The sequence below is a fragment of the Phyllobates terribilis genome, unplaced genomic scaffold (assembly GCF_046119375.1).
Source record: "Phyllobates terribilis strain yellow unplaced genomic scaffold, ASM4611937v1 Scaffold_13__5_contigs__length_258822181, whole genome shotgun sequence".
Lineage (NCBI taxonomy): Eukaryota > Metazoa > Chordata > Amphibia > Anura > Dendrobatidae > Phyllobates > Phyllobates terribilis.
This window is the reverse complement of record NW_027362773.1, coordinates 186,338,308-186,365,762: the sequence shown is the minus strand read 5'-3', so window position 1 is coordinate 186,365,762 and position 27,455 is coordinate 186,338,308. Positions and strand designations below refer to the sequence as shown.

Sequence of the window (27,455 nt, the reverse complement as noted above, 5' to 3'; positions counted from 1 at the left end):
ATGGACGAGCCTGGGATTAGGGAATGCCAAGAAAACATTACCTGCCTGACTGCATTGTGCCCACTGTACAGTTTGGTGGAGGAGGGATTTTGCTATGGACTTGTTTTTCAGGGGTCGGCCTCAGGCCCTTAGTTCCAGTGAAGGGAAATGTTAATACTTCAGGATACATGACTTTTGAACAAATGAAACTTCCAGCTTTGTGGGAGCAGTTTGGGAAAGACTCTTTTCTGTTCCCCATGACTGTGTCCAGTGCAAATGTCCATAAAGTTAAAAGGAAAAATGGTTTTGTTATCATGATAAAAGGTATCATAACTACAAAATTATTATTTTGTTTCTCCCACTGACAGCAATCAAAAAAGCTCCATAAAGACATGGTTGGAGGAGTTTAGTGATAAGAACATGACCGGCTGCACAGAGCACTTACCTCAACCCCATCCAACACCTTTGAGATTAACTAGAACAGAGATTATGAGCCCGAACTCTCTCCCAACATCAATGTTTGACCTCAAAAATAGTCTTCTGGATGAAGGGGCAAAAATCACCACAAATCATTCCACAATCTTGTAGAAAATCTTCCCAGAAGAGAAAAGTAGGGGCCGACTCCATATTACTGCCTATGAATGTACAATGGGAAGATATAAATGATCCTGTACAGGAAATGTTAAGTTGTCCCAATACTTTTGCCCTTATGGTGTACCTACATTCACCTTTGATTGCAGCATATAAAGGGTTAAATGTGCAAAGCTATAGCTTGTAAATATAAAAAAAAAATAGAGTCAGAATTCCAGGGTCAAAGTGCGTCAAGGCAAAAGGGGTAATACAAACGGGTAGTCAATAGGCAAATCCAAGGTCCAGCAACAGAAGATCAGAATGTCTGAATTCAGAGCACAAAGCACAGAGAACACACCACACTGAGCTGAATGCTAAGAATGGCAGCTATCTGGGACTGACAGCTTAATTAAGTAGAATGAAAAATCACTAGGAATAGGGAACACCTGAAGAAAGCTCAGCACCTCCCAGTCTCAGATTGGATGGCTGAGCTGTCAATCAAGTTATCAAAAGCTCAGCATGCCCCTTCACTAGATTGGACGACTGAGCTGTCAGTCACTGCGTCCAAGACACACTGAGCAGTGGGATCTTTTGTGAAAAGCACCTTTCATAAACAAATATCTGCAATCAAAATTATTCATCCACCAGTGCAAATTCGGTTTGTTGGGAAAATTTACAAACTTTCTGCTGCTTGCAATAAATCAGTCAAACAAGAATAATAAAAATCGCTCAACTCAACTAATATAACAAGTGGTTTCTCCAAATTCAGCACAAAATGCCACTTGTACTGATACTGTAGTCTCAGAATTATTCACCTCCTTCAACTGTCTTCAGTATTTAGTAGAAAACCCTCTGACTTTTATGACCTGCTGTAAATGTAGTGGAGACATCAGCTTCTGGCAGCGTTCCTGAGGAATCTTAGTGCTTTCTTTATGGGCAATGGCCTCAAGTTCAATAAAATCCATGTGTTGACAACAGAGTGGACCAAAAAGATTAGAGAAGAGATCATTGCCTTGCAGGAAAAGAATTCATAAAGAAACAAAGGCATTCAATGTTCCTAGAGATATAGTTGGAAGCAAAGTTTGAAGTTTAAAGTTAAATGAGCAATGGCTGTCACCAGACTTTGGGGATTGGCAGGTGACCAAAAATATAGATGAGCAAAAAAATTCAGTCCAGTCCTCCATGACAGCCAGACCAGGACGGTCTTCACTTCTGCACCTGTCATCCACGGGGACAAGAACCTGGGCTCCTCTTGTGCTTACTAGGCCCCATAATTATGACATCATGGGGTGACAGATTGTTGTGGGTGCTAGTTCCTTTAGAGCCAACCACTGAGCTCCCATCAGAAAGCACCAGATAAGGGAAGGAACCCCGCATTTGTGATGTACAGGCGTATCCTGGGGTGCCTCTTGGGGAAGTCCACTCTGAGCACTGGATCCTCTTTAAAGAGGTTGTCCACTACATTGACATTGATCACCTTAGGAAAGGTCATCAATGTCTGATCGGTGTGGGTGCAACACCTGGCAACCCTGCCAATCAGCTGTCCTTGGTGCTGGAAGCTGCCAGAAGTGCTCAATTATGGAGCTGCTTTGCCAACAGATAATGGCGGCGGCTGGGTACTGCACATCTGCCCCCTATTCAAATCAATAAGGATAGGTCATCAGTGTTAAAGTAGTGGACAACCTCTTTAACTTAGCCTGATGAAGGGTGTTATACCCAAAACATTGTGCTACTTATTCCTGTACCTACTGCGGTTTGTTTAATGGATATGAGATAGTCATAATAAAATGAATTTGAAGCACTGCTCTGTGTCACTTGGTTCCTTCACATCTTATCTGCTACATCATGGATAGACACATGCCATGACTTTGCGTTAGGCCTAGAAGAGAAGCGCAAGAGGTGCCCAGGATTCTGGGCTAATGATGTAGATTGCAGAAGTAGACACTGCCCTGGTGATGAAGGACTGGACTCTGGACAAGGGCATCGCATATCTTTTTGCTAAACTTTATTCAAAAACCCTTGAGTAACTGCAAAAGCGCGAAAATAAGTTTTGTTGATAACAAACACTGAGGTTTCAGTCTACACAGTGGGGCGCCTATTAAACGATGAAGTTCTCCATGCCTACACTCCAAGTCTTTACTGATCCAAACGCACAAAGAAATTACCTCCATCAATATGATTAAAGCCATGTAAACAAATTGCAGAAGTTTTGGTGTTTGGTTTTGTGATGAAACAAAACTGGAACTTGTCTGGACCTGTGGATCAGTGGTATGTCTGGATGAAGAATAATGAAGTAACACTGAGAAGAAAACCATGCCATTGCCTACAGTGATGCATAGCATTGGCTTGGTAATGCCTACAATGAAGCATGACTGGGGCTCAGTGATGCCTACAGTGAAGCATGGCTGGGGATCAGTGATGCCTACAGTGAAGCATGGCGGTGGCTCAGTGATGCCTACAGTGACACATAGTGTTGGGTTGGTGCTGCCTGCAGTGAAACATGGCGGTGGCTCAGTGATGCCTACAGTGACACATAGTGTTGGGTTGGTGATGCCTACAGTGAAGCATGGCGGTGGCTCAGTGATGCCTACAGTGATGCATAGTGTTGGGTTGATGATGCCTACAGTGAAGCAGGGCAGTGGCTCAGTGATGCCTACAGCGACACGTAATGTTGGGTTGGTGATGCCTGCAGTGAAGCATGGCAGTTGCTCAGTTATTTATTTATTTATTTTTATTCTCTTATATAGTGCCATAATATTCCACAGAGCTTTATAGACATCATTATCACTGTCCTCATTGAGGCACCCAATCTACATTCCCTATCAGTATGTCTTTGGAGGAGAGAACATAGAAACTCCTTGCAGATGTTGTCCTTGGTAGGATTTGAACTCAGGACCCCAGCACTGCAAAACAACAGTTCTAACCACCGGGCTACCATGAATCCTACAATGAAGCTCTTGGTGAAGCATGGTGGTGGCTCGGTGATGTCTACCTTGAAGCATGGCGGTGGCTCAGTGATACTTACAGTAAAGCATGGCAGTGGCTCAGTGATGTCTACAGTGAAGCATGGTGTGGACTTGTTCATGTCTACTGTGAAGCATGATGGTGGTTCTGCGATGTCTACTGTGAAGCAGGGCAGGAGTTCAGTGATGCTCTGGGGATGCTTTACTTCCTCTGGCACTGGAAATCTGTAGTACGTAGATTGCAAGATTCATTCAATCAAGTATCAGGAGAAAACATTATATCTTTTGTGAGGGAGCTGAAGCTCGGGCATCATTTGATCTTCCAACAAGACAATCTCACGCATACCTCAATATCCAGCAAGGTTTGGTTTCAGAAGACGTCCTGGAAATTTCTGGATGGGCCGTCACAGTCCCCTGACTTGAATCCAATAGAAAATCTTTGGTTGAATTTGAAGAATATTAGTAAGAAATGGGCTAAGATTCCTCAGGAATGTTGCAAGATGCTGGTATCTCTCTATGCATCAAATTTGCAGCAGGTCATAACAGCCAAATTTGATCCACTGGTAAGTAATATCAGTAAAGATGCTTATCATGAAGGGGTTAAGTAATCCTGAGACTGCATTAGTCATTAAACATTGCATATTATGCTGAATTTGGAGAAATTACTTGTTATATTAGTTGTGTTGCTGTCAAAAGTGTTCCCGTTTGAGTGGTTCATTGCAAGCAGCAGAAAATGTGTAATTTTTGCTAACAGAGCTTATATAGTTGTGATGGAACTATATACAGTATGTGAATGTCTCTGGAAGTTCTCAGAATTGAAGATATACAGAATAAAGCAAAGTACGAGCAATTACGAGGACAGACTTTTGCTGAATCAAATATCATTAATTCCAAAGAAGAACCCTATGTAGTCATCTTGACCCTAGTGTGAAGTAGCTAATAATGGTGAACTGCACACCAAACATTTAGGAAAGACTTTGGATGTGATGTCCTTTTAGACATTTAACATACCTGAATGTATGTAAGGACCGAAGGTCAAAGAACAGACCTGTGTGTCGAATGGAAACTTGAAAATGTCTAGATTACAGGTACTGACAATTCGCATTGGTTTGGAATCTATAATTAAACCGTCATTATAGATGAAGAAGTAAGGAATCACTGGAGAATTATCATCACCTTCAGTCCTGTATAAGACATAGAGAAAAATATCCTTGTATACAGCGCTGTGCAAATGTTATAGGCAGGTGTAGAAAAAATGCTGCAAAATAAGAATGCTTTAAAAAAATAGAAGTGTTAATAGTTCATTTATAACAATCAATAAAATGCAAAGTGAATGAACATAATAGAAATCTAAGTCACATCAATATTTGGCGTGAACATTCTTTGCCTTCAAGCAGCATCAATTCTTCTAGGTACTTGTACTTTCACACAGCTCCTGAAGGAGTGCTATACATAGCACAGCTACGTATAACACAAGCGATCAGACGATCGCAGCTTCAAGTCCCCTGAGGGGACTATTGAGTACTGTAAAAAGTAAAAAAAAAAAAAAAAAAAAGTTTTAAAAAAGTTTTAAAAAATAGAGTAAAAATAAAAAAATACAAAAGTTCAAATCCACCCCCATTTTGCCCCATTGAAAATAAAAAAATTAAAAAAAATAAAAAATGCACATATTTGGTACTGCTGCGTTCAGAAATGTCCGATCAAAATCTAAAATAAATTAATCTGATCTGTAAAAAAAAAAAAAAAAAATTGAAATGTTAGAATTACGTTTTTTTGACAGCTGCATCATTGCCGTAAAATGCAATAAGAGGCGATCAAAACCTTGTATCTACCCCCAAATGGTATCAGTAAAAACATCAGCTCAGGACGCAAAAAATAAGCCCTCACCCGGCCCCAGATCCTGATAAATGAAAACGTTACAGGTGTCGGAAAATGGTGACAAAAGCAAAGATTTTCTTTTCTTACAAATTTCCACATTTTTTTTCACCAATTTAAATTAAAAAAACTATATATATTTGGTATCTGCGTACTCATACTGACCTGGAGAATCATATTTCTAGGTCAGTTTTACCATATAGTAAACATGGTAAATCAAAAAGCAAAAAAACGATTGTAGAATTGCACTTTTTTTTTGCAGTTTCACCGCACTTGGATTTTTCTTCCTGTTTTCCAGTACACTATGTGATAAAATGAATGGTGTCATTCAAAAGTGCAACTCGTTCCACAAAAAAAACAAGTCCTCGTATGACTATATTGATAGAAAAATAAAAAAGTTATGGCTCTTAGAAGAAGGGGAGGAAAAAACGAAAATGAAAACAAAACAAAACACCAAAATGGCCCAAAGGTGAAGGGGTTAAATTTTATGGAGTGAAGAGGGGAAGGAGCACCTAGCGTAGAAAGATAGGGACAGTTGGTGCTACAGATTTTCATAAATGTTTTATTTCATTTCAGTGCTGGATTCACAGATGCACAGATCAGTACTGCTGTATAATGTCTTCCATGCTGCTGCTGTTGCTGTCATTGTGTTACACAGAGAAAAAAAAGGGCAAGAATCCCTCTGCTGCAATGTACGGGAAAAATTATAGCAGCTATTTTCCACCCACCAGCTCAGAGACAATTTATTATTAGAGATAGAGCCTGCAGAGGAAAAAAATGGTGAAAAATGCAGGTTATAAGTCATTTAATACCAGGAAGGGGAACAGGTTCAGGGATATTATACCATGATGGGGGACATTATACCAGAAAGGGGCACAAGATGGGCACATTATACCAGAATGAAGGATATTATAACAGAATGCGGACATTATATCAGAGTGAGGGACATTAAACCAGGATGGGGGACATTAAACCTGGATGGGGGACATTATACCAGGATGGGGGACATGATACCAGGAAGAAGCCCAGGATGGGGGGAAATGTTTTGCATGGGGCCCAGGATATTACATGGGAGGAACACGTATGTCTTTATAGGATCTAGAACACTACAAGGGCCTCTACATCTAACCAACATGCAGGTGGGGGCACAGGTCTAAATTTTACACCAGGGCCCATCGGACTCTAGTTACACCACTGTAATATATATGTGTTCAACTTAAAAACTTTACATTTTATAAGTAGGAACTTTAATAGGCGTAACCCAATATTACCCAACTTTACATAGAAGCCCATGTATCTGATCCTTTTAGTTCTTAGTTAAACCGCTGGATACAAATATCTGCTGCTTTAAGACTTGCGCACTTACTTACATTTCATAGATGTAGAGATCTGGAAGCCAAAGATTTTGCCCAGGAGACAAAATTTTCTCAATTCCACAAAAGTCCTCTGGAATCCAGTTCATATATTCATTTTTCCATTCCTAAATTGAAATGCTTGTTAGCAATTTGTAATCAATCTTGTAAACAAATAATGTTATAATTGGGTTTTTCTCCTGAATACTTTTTTTTTTCTGTTCCTGTTTAAAGGATCACTCCAGGTAAAACAATTTACATAACATGGGCACAGTCAGACGGCCGTATTACTCATACGAGGATTGCATCGCAATGCTCGGACTGGCCGTCGGCTCTCCTGACCTGAGTGTGACAGCATACATTTCTAGCAGACAGTCAGTCCGAGGATTGTGATGTGATCCTCGTGCAAGTAATACGGCCGTCTGACTGTGCCCTATTTTTGAGTAAACTGTGCCTCAAAAAGTTGCAAATCAGGGCTTGTGCTAAATTCACGCAAAAATAAGAAATTCACCCCATGGAAAAATGCAGAGAAAACTGGACATGATTTTGTAGGAGCTGATGAGGTCTCTAACGTTTATACAAATTCTAAAGAAAGTTAGAAAATGTCAAAAATTTGGGGGCAAATTTAAATTTGTGCCTAGATTTCATTTTTTTTCTGACTTTCAGACAGTCCAAAATGTGCAACTGACCTGCATTTGTTTGCCATGTGTTTATGAGAGGTAGAGGTGCATTTCCTTCATGACTTATTATATATGGATAGAGCCCTGTTCACACTGTGTAACCTGGAGTGCTGTTTTTTTTTTTGTTTTGGCTATGTGCCCACGATGCAGAAATGCTCAGGATTTTTTCCTGAGCGTTTCTGCATCTCCCTGGCAGAAAAAACGCATGCGGATTGTACATGTGGATTGTACATGCGGATTGTACATGCGTTTTCCTGCCAGGGACATGTGGATGTGAAGCGTTCTTCACATGCATTTCCGCATGCGGGTTGACAAGTGTTTTCCAAGCGATTTTAGCATCACTTGGAAAGTGCTTGACAACTCGGTCACACTATATAAATCCATGCAACCGGCATGGATTTATATAGTGTGACCCGAGAGAGTGGTTAAAAATAAAAACAAAAACTAATACTTACCTTCTGATGGCCCGCGCTGGCTTGCTTCACTGTCCCGGCTGCTGGCAGATCGCGTTACACTGAAGGACCTGCCGACGTCAGCATCGCGTGACCAGTCACATGACTCTGACGTCAGCGCAGGTCCTTCAGTCCATCGCGAACTGCCGGCAAGTGAAGAGAAGGAGAGCGGGGGCCGCCAGAAGGTAAGTATATATTTATTTTTTATTTTATTCTTTTTTTTCACAGGTTCTATGGTACCCGGGTCCGGAGGAGAGTCTCCTCTCCTCCAGACCCGGGTACCATCCGCACATTAGAACGCGTGGAATGCGCATCTACATATACAGTGATGCGTAATCCATGCGGTCTAATGCAAGTCAATGGCGGCGAAAACGCAGCACTTCCGCAAAATAATTGGTAGTGCTGTGGAATTTTCCGCAATGATAATCCGCAGTGGAAATTTCCGCAGCATGTGCACAGCACATGCGGATTATCATTGGGGAACATGGCAGGCCTTCTACCATGCATTTTTTAAGCATTTCTGCAGCGTTTTTGCCGCTGTGGAAACGCTTAAAAAACGCATCGTGGGCACATAGCCAATCAAATTGATATGTGTACACTAGAGTTGAGTGGATCAGGCAAAATTAAAATTTGATTGTGTGGCGCCCTGCTGTGCATTGGTGCCACAGATCCTAGAGGGGTGCATGGACGGATTCCTCCACAAGAGGCCCTCATAGCATCCACACACCTCCACCTTCCACCTCAGACCAGCAGAGGGAGCCCTTTAGGGATATATAAATAGGGAAGGTGGAGCTAGGCAGTTAGTCTGTAGTGCCAGTCCCTCCAGAGAGAGTTCAGACTCATAGAGCTCAGACTAGTGAGCACACGGCGTGCCGACGCCATAAGAGCGGTGAAGAGTAGCAAGGCCTACTGCCAGTGTGAAGCCTAGTGAGGGCCCCAAGCGCGGCCGAAGGCAAGTGGAGTAAGCGAGCTACATAGGCGGCAGAGGAGCTTAGCCAGCTCACCCCAAAACCATTTACGGGAGACCGGGTCAGTGTCTGCAAGGATCTCTAGGACCAGCAGAAACAACCGGAACCCCTGGCGAACTATATGTCCCAGGAACACCAGAAGCTGACCGTTATCCCAGGGTCAGGAATCACAGAGGCCCAAGAGACCAGGGAGTGTGATCTCCATCAGAAGCCCCTACCACCAGGTCAGCCGGTGCAAGACAGAGACCAAGTTAGGCCTAGCTTCAGGCAGGTCATAAACTTATCAGGAAACGGCAAGAAACAGGAGGCCCCACACCCGCTCACTGGGGGGAGTCCTGAAATGCACCCTTCACCCTGCAGTGCCCTGGATCGTGCCTGAAACACCACCAGTAAAGGTACTGAAGTGAACTGTTGTGAGTGTGCCTATTATTCTTCTGACCTGGCTGGGTCCCCTCTGTCCTGGATCCCTTTTCCTACGCTGCCCTGAGGCCCCGCTCCACCTGTGGGGAGTCGCACCAACTAAGCTGCCTGACCACCGGCCTCAGAGGACTGTAGCAGCGCTGGTGATCCTCACCAGACACCACGGGTGGCGTCACAAACATTTCCCCTATCCCACTTACTTCCCCCCTTTGTCTTTTTAAGAGTGACCCCAGGGTACGGGCCTGGGAGCCAGCCACCGCGACATCCCCCAAAAACTAACAACAAGGCTCGGGCACCGAGTCGTCCCCAACAACCTGGGCGCTTCACTTGTTCATGCGTTTTTTCCCGGGAAACTCAATTTGCGTAGAAGTTATACCTGTGCAAATTTAATGTCCCTTATTATGCTTTGGGGTCTCTACAGACCCCAGAAAACATTATATCTGGACTGAGAGCCTCTCATCTAGCCAAATCAGTTCTTATACTTTGCACTGACAAGGGCCAAAAGCTCGAAACACCGTGTCTGCAAATTTAGATTCTGATTTGGCTTTTATCCTAAGTCATATTGCACGACTCATTAAAGGGTCGATTGCGACTTGTAGGATTGCTGCTTCCAATAGGTGGTGCTATAGAGTTCAAGTCCTCTTTCTCTCTGAAGAGGCAGTTTGCACTGAAATACTACCATACTAAACCTTTTTTTTGTTTTTCTGTTGTATCTATTTGCCATGTTCCTTCCTTTTGGACCCAAACTAGCTTTTACTGTGATATGTCAGATTTGCATTCTTGAATCTGATTGGCTCTCATTGCTTTTAAATCCAATGTTTATTTTATCTGCCCATATGATGTGAATAAGGACTAACTAAGCCTGAAACGCGATGGTTTTTGCTCATGTTGTTATGCTTGCCAGTATGACGTTTTTACAAAGAGATGAATACAGTTACAAGAGATTTTAATCCCCAAGTGCTGAACTATATATTTTTATTGCAGAGCCTGATGTGGAAATGTTGGTCGCAGATGTTTGAAGAACAACAAATCCTTGTGTCATGCACTGACCCACAGTGTGTAGGTTTCCGAGAGTGTTACTTCAAGGGTATGTCCACATGGGACATATTTTCACTGGAAAAATCTACAGTGAAGGTATAGAAAAGCTTTAGTCTCTTACCATAGCGAACCAGATGTAGGTTGTCAGAGATTGAAGGCTTGTATCCTAACACAAAATGTAACATATTAATTACATAATAATAAGTACTGTGATGTCTATGCCAGGAGGTGCATATAGAAGCTCCTGGGCCATAATAAAAAATATAACATGGAGGGAAGAAGCAATATGCAAAACGCGCGTTGGGGTGTTCCTGTTGGCCATTCCACACTCAGGTCTTGCTCCTCTGCTATCTTTTGCCTTATTGTTCTTGTTGACACTTATGGCATAACCTTTTGTCATTTATCTCCTTTGTCAGATATCTCCTTATTGTACGTGTTTGCCGTTTATTATGCTGCCCTGTTTTGCAAGCAAACCACTTGGATAAATTTTTTGATAGATGGTCTCTTTATCAATAACCTTAGTTGCCTTATGATCGTGGCAGCTAGCCACAGACTAATAAAGTTTTATGAAATATAATTTTTGGACTTTGTACTCCTAGAGTTTGTAGGTTTTGTTGCTTTTTTAAGGAGGGCCCTGTACTATTTAGGTCAATTATAGGTATCATATTTTTCGGCCTATAAGATGCACCGGACCATAAGAAGCAATTTTGGGGTGGAAAATAGGAAAAAATTTATTTTTATAAGATGGGGTCCATCTTATAGTCCGAATTTAAGGTATGTTTCTTAGGGGATGGCGGCGGGGGAGCAGGGTCACAGGAGGCAGGGTCCCTTTCTGAAGAAGCCAGCAGCGGCAGAAGTGGACAATGCTGCCGGCCCTGGGTGGGAGGAGGGGGTGTCCGAGGTGCGATGCTGTGGACCCGGTGTCGGCGGTGAGTCTGAGTGGTGTGCATTGCTTTCCCAGTGGTGAGGCAGAGTGGAGTTCATTGCTTTCCCGATGGCGATTTCCCCAAAGCCGTGGGCCACGTGGCGCATGTGCAGATTGAGGTCTCAGTTCAGCCGAGATCTCAATCTGCACATGCATCGCCTCCGGCGGCCATTTTCCTGAAGCCGTGGGCTTCAGGGAAATGGCCGCCTCCAGCAGCCCACGACTTCGGGTAAATCACTGCTGGGAAAGCAATGCACTCTGCTTTGCTCACCGCCGACCCCAGGCCTGCAGCATCGACACATTTCTTCCGCCGCCGACTACATGATGAAGGGACCTTCCTCCACCACCGCCGCAACCTCCCCGGTAAGCTATATTTGGACTATAAGATGCACACCCGATTTTCCTCTCAAATTTGGGGGAAAAAAAGTGCATCTTATAGTCCGAAAAATACGGTACTAAGTAAGAGGATTGTGGCACTGGTGACGACTAATGAAGACTGATGCACTTACTATGCGTCAGTCCACCCCCAATGCACTTCCAGTCTCATTTGCATAAAGAGGCATTCAAGAGATTAAAACAGGAAAACAGTAAGGAGGCACTAATGTGTTACAAGGAAAAAACGAGAACCTGCAAAAAACAAATAAAAATAGCGAAGGAGGAAACAGAGAAACGTATTGCTAGGGAAAGTAGATCAAATCCCAAACTGTTCTTTACGTATATAAATAGTAAAAGGATTAAATCGGATAATATTGGACCGATAAAAAGTGAGGAAGGCAAAATCATAGAGAAAGATGAGGATAAAGCTAATCTATTAAATAATTTTTTTTCGACAACTTTCACAAAGGAAATAGAACTAACAGGAGAAATGAGAAGTGACAAACTTAATCCTCCACTAAGTATGACAAATCTAACCCAAGCTGGGGTACAGAAACGCCTCAGTAACATTAAAATAAACAAATCACCAGGACCTGATGGCATACACCCACGGGTACTAAGGGAACTAAGTAATGTGATAGACAGACCGTTATATCTTATATTTAAGGACTCTGTTGAGACTGGGTCTGTACCAGTTGATTGGCGACAGGCGAATGTAGTGCCAATATTCAAAAAGGGAGCGAAAAGTGACGCCGGAAACTATCGGCCGGTGAGTCTGACGTCCGTTGTGGGCAAAATTTTTGAAAGCTTCATTAAAGAGGCAATTACGGAGCATCTTGATGCTAATAATCTTTTAATCCCGAACCAACATGGATTCATGAGGAATCGCTCCTGCCAAACAAACCTGATTGACTTCTACGAGGAGGTTAGCTCTCGAGTAGATCAGGGGGAACCAGTGGATGTCGTGTATCTCGACTTCTCAAAAGCATTCGATAGCGTGCCACATAATAGGTTGGTATACAAAATGAGAATGATGGGGCTGGGGGAAAATGTCTGCAAGTGGGTAGCTAACTGGCTAAAGGATGGAAGGCAGAGGGTGGTTATAAATGGAATATACTCAGATTGGGTAAGCATCACTAGTGGGGTACCACAGGGGTCTGTACTAGGCCCAATGTTATTTAATATCTTTATTAACGACATAGTCAACGGGATAAATAGTAAAATATCAATATTTGCAGATGACACAAAGTTATGTAAAGCAATTAATACAAAAGAGGACAGTGCAGACCTACAGAGGGATTTGGATAAGCTGGGTAGGTGGAGCATTAAATGGCAAATGAGGTTTAACGAGGAGAAATGTAAGGTCATACATATGGGAAGGAAAAATGGAAGTCACCAGTACTCACTGAATGGGAAATCATTGGGGAATTCAGAGATGGAGAAGGACTTGGGCATATTAATTGATAGTAAACTAAATTGGAGTGCCCAAAGTCAGGCCGCTGCTGTAAGGGCAAACAGGGTAATGGGATGTATCAGAAGAGGTATAGCTGCAAAGGATGAGAACATTGTTCTTCCACTGTACAAAGCACTGGTCAGACCACACTTGGAATACTGTGCTCAGTTATGGGCCCCAATATATAGAAAGGATATAAATGAGCTTGAAAGGGTACAAAGGAGGGCAACAAAATTAATAAAGGGAATGGAGGGACTGCAATACCCAGAGAGGTTGGCAAAACTAGGACTATTCAGCCTGGAAAAGAGAAGGTTGAGGGGGGACATAATAAATGTGTACAAATATGTTAGGGGACAGTATAGAGATCTTGCCCGGGATTTGTTCAAAAGGAGGGATATTACGGTAACAAGAGGGCATTCACTAAGACTGAAAGAGAAAAGGTTTCAGCACCAGCATAGGAAGGGGTTCTTTACGGTAAGAGCAGTGAGAATATGGAATTCACTGAGTGAGGAGACGGTAATGTCGGATTCACTACACCAGTTCAAGCGGGGACTGGATGCATTTCTAGATACCAGGCAGATTTCTGCATATACTTAAAAATAGAATAAAATAGTAGGTTGATACAGGGATTTATTCTGACTGCTGGTTTCAGAGTCGGGAGGGAATTTTTCCTCAGGTGAAGATTGGCTAAATCATTTGGGGTTTTTGCCCTCCTCTGGATCAACTTTAGCAATTACAGAACTAAAAGGTCGAACTTGATGGACGCAAGTCTTTATTCGGCTTTACAAACTATGTTACTATGTTACTATATGTGTTGCTGATGGGATTTCTCAGAGCTGGAGCAGTGGAGCTTCTTGGCCATACAGGTATCCAGGGATGGACACAGGCAGGAGAGGACCCCAGTGCAAGAACAAAATATGAGCCTTTTGCAGTGCAAGGTATAGTGGGTCCCTTACCTCTTGGGCCCCTGTGAGCTGCACAGGTTGCACCAATGGTATGTCCGTCTCTGCAGGTATCCATTATCTTATATTCAAGACCTATACAGCCATGTATAATATTGGAGGGGAATATAAAGTTTATGACAGTCTCCTGTAATAAGGAGTGAATTGAACTGTCTTGCAATAGAATTGTATTGTCTTGGGCACAGATGCCCAAAAGGTTGAGCCACTGCACCTGTGTAAAAATGAAGGAAACTTGGCACCTGCTGGGGTACTGCAGCCCTTTACTTTTATAGATAAGGTAAGGATCAACTACAAGAATTAGAGCTTTAAGGTAAAAGAAATGTATAATAAAATACATATGTGATGTCTTACCATGCTGATGACCGTATACAAGGACAGGTCAATATACACTGTGGTTGGAGTTCTCCAGTTCTTAACTGGACGAACTGACGCTCCTGGAATATCTTGATTATTACTCAGGTTTTGTGCTAAGTCATAGAAGCTACAGATAGTCTCAGCGCTGCTCGTACCTAGGAGAGAGTATAAGAAGACCAGTCAGCACAGATAGGTAAAGATGAGCGAATCTATTCGTAGAAACCTGGTTCAGTGGCCACGTCAGTGCTCCATGGCCGCTGGACAGGAGTCAAGCAAATCGGAGCGATGTAACCATTACACGCATGATGTCGCCTCAGGGCTACTAATCAGAAGAGACGTGGAGGAGGCAGGGAGAAAGCGGTTTGCAGGGCTCCTGTCCAGCTGATAAGGAAGACTGAGCTGGCCAATGGACCAGAGTCCTGCGACCCAAAACTTCCCTGGCGACCGAAAACTAATGCTCCTGTGGTACTAATAGTCTTTGTTTACCAGTGGTCAGAATGTGACTACTGGCATCTGGGGACAACTGCAGTCAAAATTATTCAACCCCCTGTACAAATTCAGTTTATAAGCAAAATTGACAGTCTTTCTGCTATTTACAATAAACCAATCAAACAAGAACAATTAAACAATTGAAATAAGTAAACTAATATAACAAGTGGCTTCTTTAAATTCCTCACAAAATACAACTTTTACTGATATTGCAGTTTCAAAATTATTCACCCCTTCATGACAAGCATCTTAATTACTTAGTAGAGCACCTTTGGCTGTTATAACCTGTTGCAATTGTGAATGCACAGCCAGACACCAGCATTTGGTAGCTGTAACGGGTCTGGGAGGTGGAACCTCTGAGCAACTATACTAAGGGGCAGTCCTTGTAAGGAAGCGGGTGGCTCCCAGGGAAGGCGGGCAGGTAGTCACGGCAAGTGACAGGGACAGTCTCTGGGTAGAAGGGCAGGAAGTCACGGCAAGTGACGGGGACAGTCTCTTGACAGGCGGATGGTCACGGCAAGTGACAGCAGGGTAAGAGTCTCTAGACGGGCAGGTGGTCACGGCAAGTGACAGCAGGGAAAGAGTCTCTAGATAGGCTAGCAGGCAGGTAGCAGGTGAGCGCTCCCAGGTGAGCGGGCAAGAGTCTCTGGACAGGCAGGTGGTCACGGCAAGTGACGGCAGAGCCTCCAGGTAGGCTAGCAAGCAGGTAGCAGGTGAGCGCTCCCAGGTGAGCGGGCAGAGTCTCTGGACTGGCAGGTGGTCACGGCAAGTGACGGCAGAGCCTCCAGGTAGGCTAGCAGGCAGGTAGCAGGTGAGCGCTCCCAGGTGAGCGGGCAAGAGTCTCTGGACAGGCAGGTGGTCACAGCAAGTGACGGCTAAGCCTCCAGGTAGGCTAGCAGGTAGGTAGCAGGTGGGCGCTCCCAGGTGAGCGGACAAGAGTCTCTGGACAGGCAGGTGGTCACAGCAAGTGACGGCTAAGCCTCCAGGTAGGCTAGCAGGCAGGTAGCAGGTGAGCGCTCCCAGGTGAGAGGGCAAAAGTCTCTGGACTGGCAGGTGGTCACGGCAAGTGACGGCAGAGCCTCCAGGTAGGCTAGCAGGCAGGTAGCAGGTGAGCGCTCCCAGGTGAGCGGGCAAGAGTCTCTGGACAGGCAGGTGGTCACAGCAAGTGACGGCTAAGCCTCCAGGTAGGCTAGCAGGTAGGTAGCAGGTAAGCGCTCCCAGGTGAGCGAGTAAGAGCCTCTGGACAGGCAGGCAGGTATCAGGCAGGTATCTGGTAGGTACTTCCTGGTCCGCAGGCGGACTGATCCATAGACAGACTGGCAGGTGCTGGTAGGCAGACTGTCGGACCACAGGATAGCAAGCAGGTAAGCAGATATCAGGCAGGTATCAGGCAGGTATCAAGCAGGAATCTGGCAGGTGACTGGCAGGTAACTGGTAACGGGACCTGAGGGCTGAAGCAGAGTTGAAAGGCTTTGCAACAACATTGCTCGGGCACCTCCATTTTGGAAGAGGTGCCTTATATATGGTGAGGTCCTCCGGCCATTGGCCGGGGACTCCTTAGGACGACGCGCGTGGCCCCTTCAAGAGAGGGGGAGTGCGCGCGCGCACGCCCTAAGCACAGAGGCCGGGAAGCAGCGCGTGCTGCCAGCAGAGCGGGAGGAAGACGCCGGGCACGGAGCGGAGAGGTGAGGGGAACGGCGTCCCTGCCTAGCAGGAGGCAGGGACGCCGACGCTACAGTAGCGTTCCTGAGGAATATTAGCCCATTCTTCATGGTCAATGACTTCCAGGTCGCTCATATTTTTGGGCTTGCTGCAACCGCCTTCAAATCTCACCAAAAATGCTTGGGATTATTGTCCTGTTGGAAGGTCCAATGATGCCCCGGCTTCATCTTCCTCTTGAACACATGATGCTTTCTCCTAGAACTTCCTGATACTTGATTAAATTAATCATGCCCTCCACATACTGCAAGTTTATAGTGCCAGAGAAAACAAAGCAGCCCCAGAGCATCACTGAGCCACCACCATGCTTCACTGTAGTCGTAACTAATACCTTTCCATGCTTCACTGTACGTATCACCGAGCCATCAACATGCTTCACTATTGGCATATGGCATAGGAAACAAAGTAGCCCCAGAGCATCACTGAGTCACCACTATGCTTTACTCCAGGTGACGCGCCCAGGGGATGGGGAACGACTCGGCGCCCGGGCCTTGTTGTTGCCTGATCTCAGGGGGATGTCGCGGTGGCCGGCTCCTGGGCCCGTACCCCGGGGTCACTCTTAAAAGAAGGGGGGAAAGTTGTGTGGGATAGGGGAATGTTCGTGACGCCTCCCGTGGTGTCTGGTGAGGATCACCAGCGCTGCGACAGTCCTCTGAGGCCGGTGTTCAGGCAGCTTAGTTGGTGCGGCTCCCCACAGGTGGAGCGGGGCCTCAGGGCAGCGTAGAGAGGGTGTAGGGTAGAACGTTGGCTGGTGCAGAGCCACGGTAGAAAGAACAGACAGAGGCAGTAGTTGAAGTCATCCAAGTCTTTACTCACTTTGTTGTTTAGTCAGCTCAGAGCTTCTCTCTGCTGTCACACGGCGAGCTGCGGCTGCCAGGGTGGGGTTCAGCACTCTCCAGCTAGTTCAGGAGCACTTGTCAGGACCCCCACTCTAGTGTGTTCCTCTCTTGTTCAACTTCTCCCGCCTTGTGTCCCCCACTGAGTCCCGTACAGGTACTGCGATGTCCCTTGTGGGTAACGTGTAGTTCCCGGATCGACTGGGTGCCCTTCTTGGTGACTTGTGGTGAGAATGTGGCGTAAGGCCGGGTCCCTCTGGATAAACTCAGATTAGGGCATACAGGTGGCGAATCCGCTCTGTCCGTATCCCCCTGGGATCCACATAAGCCTCTGGACTTTTCCGACAGAGACGTAAAGTGCAAAGTCAGATAATCGGGGACCGGTATCCCCTCTTGCGGCAGGGTCTCTCTGGCTGGGCCAGAATAAGGTGTGCAGGTGGCGACTCCGCTCCGTCCGCACCCCCTGAGATCCTTTCGCCTGTGGAGCCTATCTCCACTGCTCCCCTCCTGGGCCTTTTTGTTTGGACCCTGACTCGAGGCCTGAGACCGGGAACCGTGGACCCTCAGCCGGCTGCAGCCTTGTGCCAACTTGCCGTCCCGAAGACCCACGACCAAAGACCTTGTTATTAAAATGGCCTCCAGTTATATAGAATTCTAATAAAGTGCTTAAGTAAATGCTTCCTCCACCCTCACTCACTACATGGTTCCCCCTAACTTTGGTTCCCCCCAACTCCTCCATTCAGGCCCGGGGCAGCACTATGTTGCTTTAGGCCCCCTTCAGAACTGGAGTGGTGTAGTGTTGAGTGTGTGGTTGGGGTCCTGTGTAGTACTCCATCCTTACCTGGGAGAGGAGATTCCACACCTCGTTCTGAGGTGCAGTACCCCTGTGGCGACTGAACCCTCAGGTGCGCCACATTCCCCCCTGGTGAAACACAGCACGTCCGTGGCCTGCAATAGAGCAAAGACCTGGTATATTTCAGACATTCAAAAATTTTAATTCTTTTTAAACAATGACAATCTTCCCCTTATGGGAGGCACTTTTCTTAAACGTTGCAGGTTATACGTGATAAATATAAAGGCATTGTATATATATATAAAACAATAGGAAATATTGTATAAGTGCAAGTTCAGCAGCATGAGGGACCTGTCCAAAGCAAACCCTCAACGTAGGCCCTGGGGTGGCTGCAGGGCATGGTGATTCCGAGTTGGACCTCCACTTCTGCCACGCCAGACAGGTTTTTTGTTCTGAGGTCTGGTTTTGTGCGAATAAAACCAATAGGGGGCACCTTAATAGGTGCAAACTATATACAATTGAGTTTGTTGGCTGCTCACTGTCCGCAGGAACAATGGCTTAGTAAAACATACAAATAACTGGGAGGTAAGGAAGTCCAGCCTCCGGTGCCGCACTAGTGATGGTATCCCCACTGGGGGTACAGCTCGTGCTTGCCCACAGATCCAGACCGGTCACCCGTGGCAGTGTGCAGGGGGGCATCTTCCTTAAACACCCGGTGCACCTCTAGGGCGTACCACCCACGTACTCCGTGGTGGCGGGTGTATGAGACCAAGTCTCCAGGGTAAAGCAGTCGGCCCTCGCTATTGTTAGAGAGCCATCAGCCTGCTATGCTTTGTTGTTCCCATTATTAACGAGTGGGTCTCCTATACTGTTATTGCGTATGCAGTTACTGCAAGGGCTGCCAAAAATTCGGATGCAACCCAGTACAACCTTGGAAGAGACATAGAGGAGGTTTTCAGTTAAAAAAATGGTCCAATTATAAAGGAGCGGGTCTCCTAGAGTGGTAATGCCCATGCTGTGACTGCAAGGGCTGCCAAAATTTGGGAAAAACCCCACTAAGAATTTAAAGACACATAGAGCAGGGGCACAGTAATGACATGTTTCCATTACAAAGCAGCAGGTATGCTATACAGTTATAGGGTATGCAGTGAGTCCAACGGCTGACCAAATTTAGGAAAAACCCCATAACAATTTAAAGACACATAGAGCAGGGCCACAGTAACGAGTACGACATGTTACCATTAGAAAGGAGAGGGTCTGCTATACAGTTATAGTGTATGCAGTGAGTCCAATGGCTGAACAAATTTAGGAAAAAACCCACTAACAATTTAAAGACACATAGAGCAGGGCCACAGTAACGAGTACGACATGTTCCCATTAGAAAGGAGAGGGTCTGCTATACAGTTATAGGGTATGCAGTGAGTCCAAAGGCTGACCAAATTTAGGAAAAAACCCACTAACAATTTAAAGACACATAGAGCAGGGTCTCAGTAACGAATACGACATGTTCCCATTAGAAAGGAGAGGATCTGCTATACAGTTATAGGGTATGCAGTGAGTCCAACTGCTGAACAAATTTAGGAAAAACCCCACTAACAATTTAAAGACACATAAAGCAGGGCCACAGTAACGACAAATTCCCATTAGAAAGGAGAGGGTCTCCCGTAGTGTTGGCCTAAGCAGTGAATGCAAGGGCTGCCAAAAATTGGGAGGCATTCCAATGCCCCTTGGAAGAGACGTAGAGGGCCTCATGAAAAAATGTTCCCATTATTAGAAAGTGGGTCTCCCATAGTGTTGGCCTATGCATTGAATGCAAGGGCTGCCAAAAATTGGGAGGCACTCCAATTCCCCTTGGAAGAGACTTAGAAGGCTTCATAAAAAAATGTTCCCATTAGAAAGGAGCGGGTCTCCTATACTTGTAATGCCCATGCACTAAGTGTATGGGCTGACAAATATTTACCCCTGGGGGGTATACATGAACTTACTGAATACATTATTTTTTTTACGGGCATCATAAAAACAGTTTATTAAAATTATGCGGGTGTTGTATCACGGACCACGGTCACCCTGGTGATATGGTGGTGGAGGATGAGGATGAGGAGGACAAGAGCAAATAGCCAAAATCAGGAAGCGTATACCCATGTGTGGGTGTGAAAAGGTGCATGGGAATACACCTCCCAAAAAAAGACACGGATTTGAGTTTATGTTACGCTGCTATCATTCAGTGGTATTGAGAAGTCTGGCCCAATTCTGCCCTTGTTCATTTTTATAAGAGTCAGCCTGTCAGCATTTTCAGTTGACAGGCGAGTGCGCTTATCAGTTATAATTCCACCAGCGGCACTAAAAACGCGCTCTGATAAAACGCTAGCGGCAGGGCAGGCCAGGACAGGACCTCCAAGGCGTAGAGAGCCAGTTCATTCCATGTATCCACCTTGGATATCCAATAATTATAAGGCACAGAGGAATCACGGAGGACGTTGGTACGGTCGGCAAGGTACTCCCTCAGCATCTTCCCAAACTTTGCACTCCTTGTGAGAGTACTCCGTGCCTCAGCGTCTGTGCGATGGGAGGGGCCGAGAAAATTCTCCCAGAACTTTGACAGTGTTCCTCTGCCTCTGCTGGATTGGAGTTGTGTCTCTCTCACCTGTAGTCCTTGGTTGTCCAACGAACTATGACCTCTGCCGCCAGCGTTTTCAGATGTGAATTTTTTTAATAGTTCCGCAACATGGGCCTTCAGGTACGGCCCCATTTTTGTAGACCTGTCTGCCTCAGGAATAAGAGATATAAAGTTCTCCTTGTCGAGTGGGTCTAGAAGTGTCCCCAACCAGTAATGACTGTCACCCAAAATTTTGCGAATGCGAGGGTCATGGGAAAGGCAGTGTAACATAAACTCAGCCATGTGTGCCAGACTGCTAACAGGCAAGAATTTCGTGTCCTCACCAAGAGGACAAGTGACTATGCTCTCCTCCTCCTCTCTGTCCTCAGGCCATCCACGCTGAACAGAAGGCATGACAGTTGTGCAGGTAGTACCGTTTATAGCGCATGAAATTAGCTACTGTTCTTCCTTCTACTCCTCCTCTTCCTCATTGTCACCCAATCCACTTTGGGATGAGATGAGGCTGGGCTGTATTTAATCACCCTGTATGGTTCCTTGCTCCATCTCATCGTTAACCGTCTGCAATGCATCCTCTTTGATTGTGAGCAGAGAGCGTTTCAGAAGACAGAGAAGCGGGATGGTGATGCTAATTATGGCATCATCACCGCTTACCATCTTGGTGGAATCCTCAAAGTTTTGGAGGATGGTACATATGTCTGACATCCATGTCCACTCCTGAGGTCTTATGTGTGGAGTCTGAACTGAATATCGACGGCCTTGTTGATGCTGGTAGTCATCAACTGCCCTCTTCTGCTCACAAATCCTTCCCAACATCTGCAGTGTAGAGTTCCAACTCGTGGGGACATCATACACCAGTCTGTGAGCCAGAAACTGCAAATGCTGCTGAAACGTGGCAAGGGCGGCTGAAGCTGTAGGTGACTTTCTAAAATGGGCACACAGGCGGCGTACTTTAACAAGCAAATCTGGCACCTCCGGGTAGGATTTGAGAAATCGCTGAACCATGAGTTTAATCACATGGGCCAGGCATGGTATGTGTGTGAGCTCGCCTCGCTTCAGAGCTGCCACCAGGTTCCGGCCATTGTCACACATGACCATATCTGTAGGTTCAGCGGTGTGAGCCACAGATCTGCCTGCTCTTTCAGAGCTGTCCACAACTCTTCAGCATTGTGTAGTTTGTCACCTAAGCATATTAGCTTCAGCACAGCCTGTTGCCGCTTGGCCAAAGCAGTGCTGCAGTGCTTCCAGCTTGTGACTGATGTGGTCATTTCCGAGATGGAGGCTGAAGAGGAGGAGGAGGCTGACGAGGATGAGGTGCAGGAGGTGTAGACTGTGGGGGCAACCCTGATTGACCTAGGGCCTGCGATCCTTGGTGTCGGGAGGACATATTCCGTCCCAAGGTCCGACTGGGTCCCGGCTTCCATTATGTTAACCTAGTGTGCTGTATGTGAGATGTACCGTCCCTGCCCACAAGCACTTGTCCACGTGTCCGTGGTTAAGTGGACTTTCCCGATAACTGTGTTGTTGAGGGCACGGCTAATGTTTTGGGACACGTGCTTGTGTAATGTGGGAACGGGACACCGGGAGAAATAGTAGCGGCTGGGGACCGAGTACCGAGGAATGGCTGCTGCCATCAGGTTGCAGATTGCTTCCGTCTCCACTAGCCTAAAAGGCAACATTTCGAGCACAAGCAGTCATGAAATGTGGGAATTTAGTAATGTGGCCTGTGGGGCATTGGCTGCGTATTTGCGCTTGCGTTCCAAGGACTGGGGTATGGACAACTGAACGCTGGGACAAGGACGTGGACATGCTACCTGATGCTGCTACTTGAGAGTGTGTAATGACAGGTGCAGGGCAGGACGCATCTTCGCATGCACCATGGACAGGGGATTGGCTTGCATGCACAACAGCGGAAGGTTATCGGCAGAGTCTTTAAAAAACAAGCAGACTCGGGAAGACCTAACAGTTGTACTGGCAACTTCCTTCGTGTTGGTGTTACAGGGAACGGTTGCCTGCCTTTTGTCTGCGGCCACCACACAGCTTCTTCCTGCCCTTTGGGGTGTTCTGCCTCCCTCCCCCTGTGTGCTGCTGTCCTCACTCTGCATGTTCTCCTGCCAGGTTGGGTCAGTTACTATATCACCCACCACCTCGTCTTCCACTTCCGCACCCTGGTCCTCCTCCTGACTTTCTGGCAATTGTGTCTCATCATCGTCCACCTCTTGTGACACTTTCCCACTGTCGCCTTCGTGTGACCGTGGCTGCTTAAATGTTTGGGCATCGCTACATGCGATCTCCTCTTACCCTGCTTCAAGTGGACCGGGCGAGAGGCCCAAATCTATAAATGGAAAAGTGAACAGCTCTTCGAGTGTGTCCAAATGTGGGATCAGTTGTCTCCGGGCACTCGGCATGGTGGGAGGAAGGAGGTTCAGGGTGAGGTATATGGGGTCCAGACTCACAGCTACTAAGACTTGACCGTGTGGAAGACAAGGTGGTGGTGGTGGCTAAGTGACTGGAAGCATTGTCTGCTATCCAACCAATAACCTTTTCACTCTGCTCTGTGTTCAATAGTGGTGTTCTGCGGTCCCCTATTAATTGGGACAGGAAGGTCAAATGAGAAGATGTGGGTGTTTGTTGAGCAACAATTTCAGCTTGCCCACGTCCTCGGCATGCACCATCACCATCTCGTCCAGTTTCCCGTCCCTTTCCACGTGCCTTGCCCATTTTAAATGGAGGACAATATCTTCCACGTATTGATGAGCGAGTATGTTTTGCAAACCCTTTCGCCGAGTATGCTCGGCCGAGCACCTAGTATTTATAGCGTGGTCGGTGATATGTTTGAATCACTCCCGTGTGCATGATTTGCGATGGTTTGACAGCTTTAGTACATGTGAGGAATGTTTAAGAAGCAGACATTCCTCACATGTATCAAAGCTGTCAAAAAGTCGCAAATCATGCACACGGGAGTGATTCAAACATATCACCGAGCACGCTATAAATACTCGGTGCTCGGCCGAGCATACTCGGCGAAAAGGTTAACAAAACATACTCGCTCATCACTACTTCCACGCTTACTTCAAATGACTGAATTTGGAGTGAACTAATATGTGATCCATGTGACGGACAAACCACAGTTTTAAATACCTGGCTTGTAGGTAACTATTTTGAACAGCAATTTGGTGTCAATTGCTTCACTGACACACTGAAATTTTTTATTAATGGAGGCCTGAAATGGCAGTATTTTCTGAAAACGTATATGTGATCTGTGTGACGGGGAAAACACAGTTTTAAATACCTGGCCTGTAGGTAACTATTTTGAACAGCAAACTGGTGTCAATAGCTTCACTGACACACTGAAACAAAATTTTAATGGAGGCCAGAAATGGCAATATTTTCTGAAAATGTATATGTGATCCGTGTGACGGAGAAAACAGAGTTTTAAATACCTGGCCTGTAGGTAACTATTTTGAACAGCAAACTGGTGTCAATAACTTCGCTGACACACTGAAACAAATTTTTAATGGAGGCCAGAAATGACAGTATTTTCAGCGCACTTATATGTGTGTGACGGACAAACCACAGTTTTTAATAGCTGTATTTATAGCGCTGTAATATGGAAAGGACCTGGCTGTATTCTGCAGTGCCAACAAGCAAATGGCACAGAAAAACGGTGTTCTCTGGATTGCTTTTTAAGCAAATAATGAGGATTAAGATGCAAAAAAAATTATTCCTGGCCCCTGAGACCTGGGCCTATTTCTAGAAATATCTAACAGCAGCAGAAGGCAGAACTGGAATGGAGCCTCTTGTGCTATATGCACTGCAGTCTGCTATATACACTGCCTGCCTGCCTGCCTATATACACTGCCTTCCTGATATCTCTGCAGTCTGCAGATGGATTAGTCCTCAGAAGGACTGTTTGTTGAGATGGATATGTGTCTCTAATATAGTTTCTTACACCTACACTAACTAGAAACAAGCAAATTTCTCCCTAGCTCATCAGCAGCTCTCCCTACACTGTCTGATTCCAGGGTGACTGTGACCAGCATGGCGGCGCCAGGTCTGATATAGACCTGATGACGCTGTGCGGCCAGCCAATCACTGTAATGCCACAACCAACATGGCTGCGGCATTACAGTGAGTGGCAGGCAAACCCTGCATGTTGATTGGCTCTGTAAAGAGTGCCAAACATGCAGGGAGGAGACCCGAGCTCCCGCCCGAGCAACCCCGGAAATACTCGCCGAGCATCTCGAGTAGTGAGATGCTCAGGCGAGCACTGAGCAGTAGCGAGCATGCTCGCTCATCACTAGTCACTAATAGTGACATTTTGTGATGAATTTGGAGAAACAACTTCTTATATTATTATTGTTGCGCTATATAAATGTGGCACCCCAGGGGTCTGGTTACCACAGTAATAGAAATATTACGTCTGAGAGCAGGTGGGAGGTTTCTCTGGTCAGGAGCCCTAAGCATGCAACACCGCCCGCCCAGACCTGGGAGGGGAGGAATCTGCCCTTATAAACTGGGTCTGGGGCGGGATTAGGAGAGAGAGTCCCAGACAGAGACGCAGTCTGGTCTGGAGGACAGCAGACACAGGGAAAGGAAGAACCAGGAGCTCTGTAGGAGCAGGAGTGAGTGCCAGGGGCTGGAAGCCAGATAGCTCGCCCTGGCTGGAGACACTAATACCGGACACGGAGTCCGAAGCTGCGGGGACATCCAGGTCCAGCAGCAGAATCCAACCGGCAGGGGATTCCAGGTCCTCTGGCCATAGAAGCCCGGAGGCACGGTCACAAGCAAGGGACCAGCACCGCCGTCGTGGAGCGGAGGCTAACAGAAGGCCCCAAGTCACCGGCCATACGGGTGAGCACCACACGGTATACTCAGGGACATGGGCTACTTCTACCCGCATACAGCAAGGTAGCCAGGAAAGAGTGCAGATAGACGGGGAGGCCTACAACTCCACCTGGCCAGGGGAGATCCTACTTGCTCACAGACTGACCAGGCCCCTACTGCTAACCAGTACTCCCGGGAGGGTCTGCCTAATAACACCAGTAAAGATCCTGAACTGCACTGCACGGACTCTGAGTTATTCCTGCTGCGCTCGTGCACCATCACTCCCATCATTCACACTAACTGCCCTGAGGCTGTACTCCTCCCGTGGGGAGTCATCCCATTCTTAGCTGCACACATAACACCGGCCTCAGTGGTCTGCCTTGCAGCGGCGGTCCCCACTGACCGCAATCCACGGATGGCGTAGTCGGACTATCATCATACCAATAACACTGCCTCTGATTTGACCACCCTGGGCACGGACCGGGTCATCGCCACGGAGACTACAACCCCCAGCGATCCGGCTCCGGGTATTCCCTGCACAACACAGGCCCAGGGGACGCGTCAACTTTGGTGCAGTCGGCAGGATTCAAACCAACCCGCCACCAACGGGTATTGCGTGCCTGAAAAAAAGACTTTTTGCACTTACCTGAGAGAAGTTTCCCGCCGTCCGGAGCTGTTTCCCGCCATCGGACGCCATCTTGGGTCATTTCCCACCGTCTTCTGCCGTCTTCCCGCCATCTGCAGCTGCTTCCCGCCATCGGACGCCATCTTCAGGACGCCGAACGGGAAGAAGAGGGGCGTGGACACCGAAAGCGCGCGAGATCCGAAGCTCTGCCCCACGCTTCGACGCTGCGTAAGGTCCTGGAAGGGAGGAAGAGCGACGCTGATGTCACAGGAGCGCGACACAAGGTCCTCGACCCCGACGATCGACTGCGGAGCCGCGGCCTACGGAAGAAGAGCATCGCAAGGTAGGCCACGGTCCACTAGGGGGGAAGGAGGATGTCGGATACAGAGGGAAGCTCCACCGCCACAGCTGCCGCCAGCGCAACCTCTGCTGCGGTCATGCCATTCACCATGCCCTATATCCCGGGGGCAACCTGGCTACCCTAGTACTCAGGGGAGTCACATACCCTAAGTGACTTTAGGGGAAGACTGGATAGCCTCTTCCAGGTATACCCCCTCACGGAAGAGCAAAAAGTGAGCATCCTGGTGGCCCAGTTAATCGGGGCAGCCCAAAGGGAGGTAAAGTCCTGGCCACCTAGGAAGAAGAGGACTGTCAGAGAAATACTAGCTGAAAGACACATTTGATACCCGCACTTCAGCCGAAATAAAGCTCAGATTTTACGGGTGCAAACAACGGGCACATGAAAGTATAAGAGACTATGCTTTAAACCTACAAGAGGCCCTGAGAACCATTAAGCAGGCAGACCCTGACAGCGTGGGAAATGAAGACAAGCTGTTGACCGAACAATTTATTGAGGGTCTACTGTGCAATGCCCACCGAACCCAGTTGCGGGCAATGGCCTTACAGGACCCTGACCTGGACTTTGCACAGTTCAAGGACAGAGCTATCCGGGAGCTCCGAGAACCGGCACCAGGTGGCGCTGTGACCCACAAGCGCCCTGCTATCACTTATCACCAGGACGCGGCGCCTTTGTCTGCAGGGCCTGTGGGAGCTGATGCGCAGGCTTTGAACAATAACCCGGCTACAGACCTGCACCATCAGGTCCAAGAGCTGACTAAGAGCGTTGCCGCGCTAACCAGAACTGTACAGTCTTTACAGGTCTCTTCTCCAGGAAAGATCCAGCTGG

The 27,455-nt window shown here is 46.8% G+C and overlaps 1 protein-coding gene across 1 annotated transcript in view; it reads right to left on the bottom strand.

Annotated features, from left to right (window-relative positions):
- LOC141173643 (5-hydroxytryptamine receptor 3A-like) overlaps positions 1–27,455 on the bottom strand; it is an 81,077-nt gene that overhangs the window by 21,874 nt on the left and 31,748 nt on the right. The window contains exons 2-5 of the mRNA XM_073657944.1: positions 14,364–14,521; positions 10,419–10,463; positions 6,758–6,867; positions 4,524–4,696 (exon numbers count right to left, since the gene is read on the bottom strand). Of these exons, the coding sequence (XP_073514045.1) occupies positions 4,524–4,696; positions 6,758–6,867; positions 10,419–10,463; positions 14,364–14,521 (486 nt within the window). The remainder of the gene's footprint in view (positions 1–4,523; positions 4,697–6,757; positions 6,868–10,418; positions 10,464–14,363; positions 14,522–27,455) is intronic.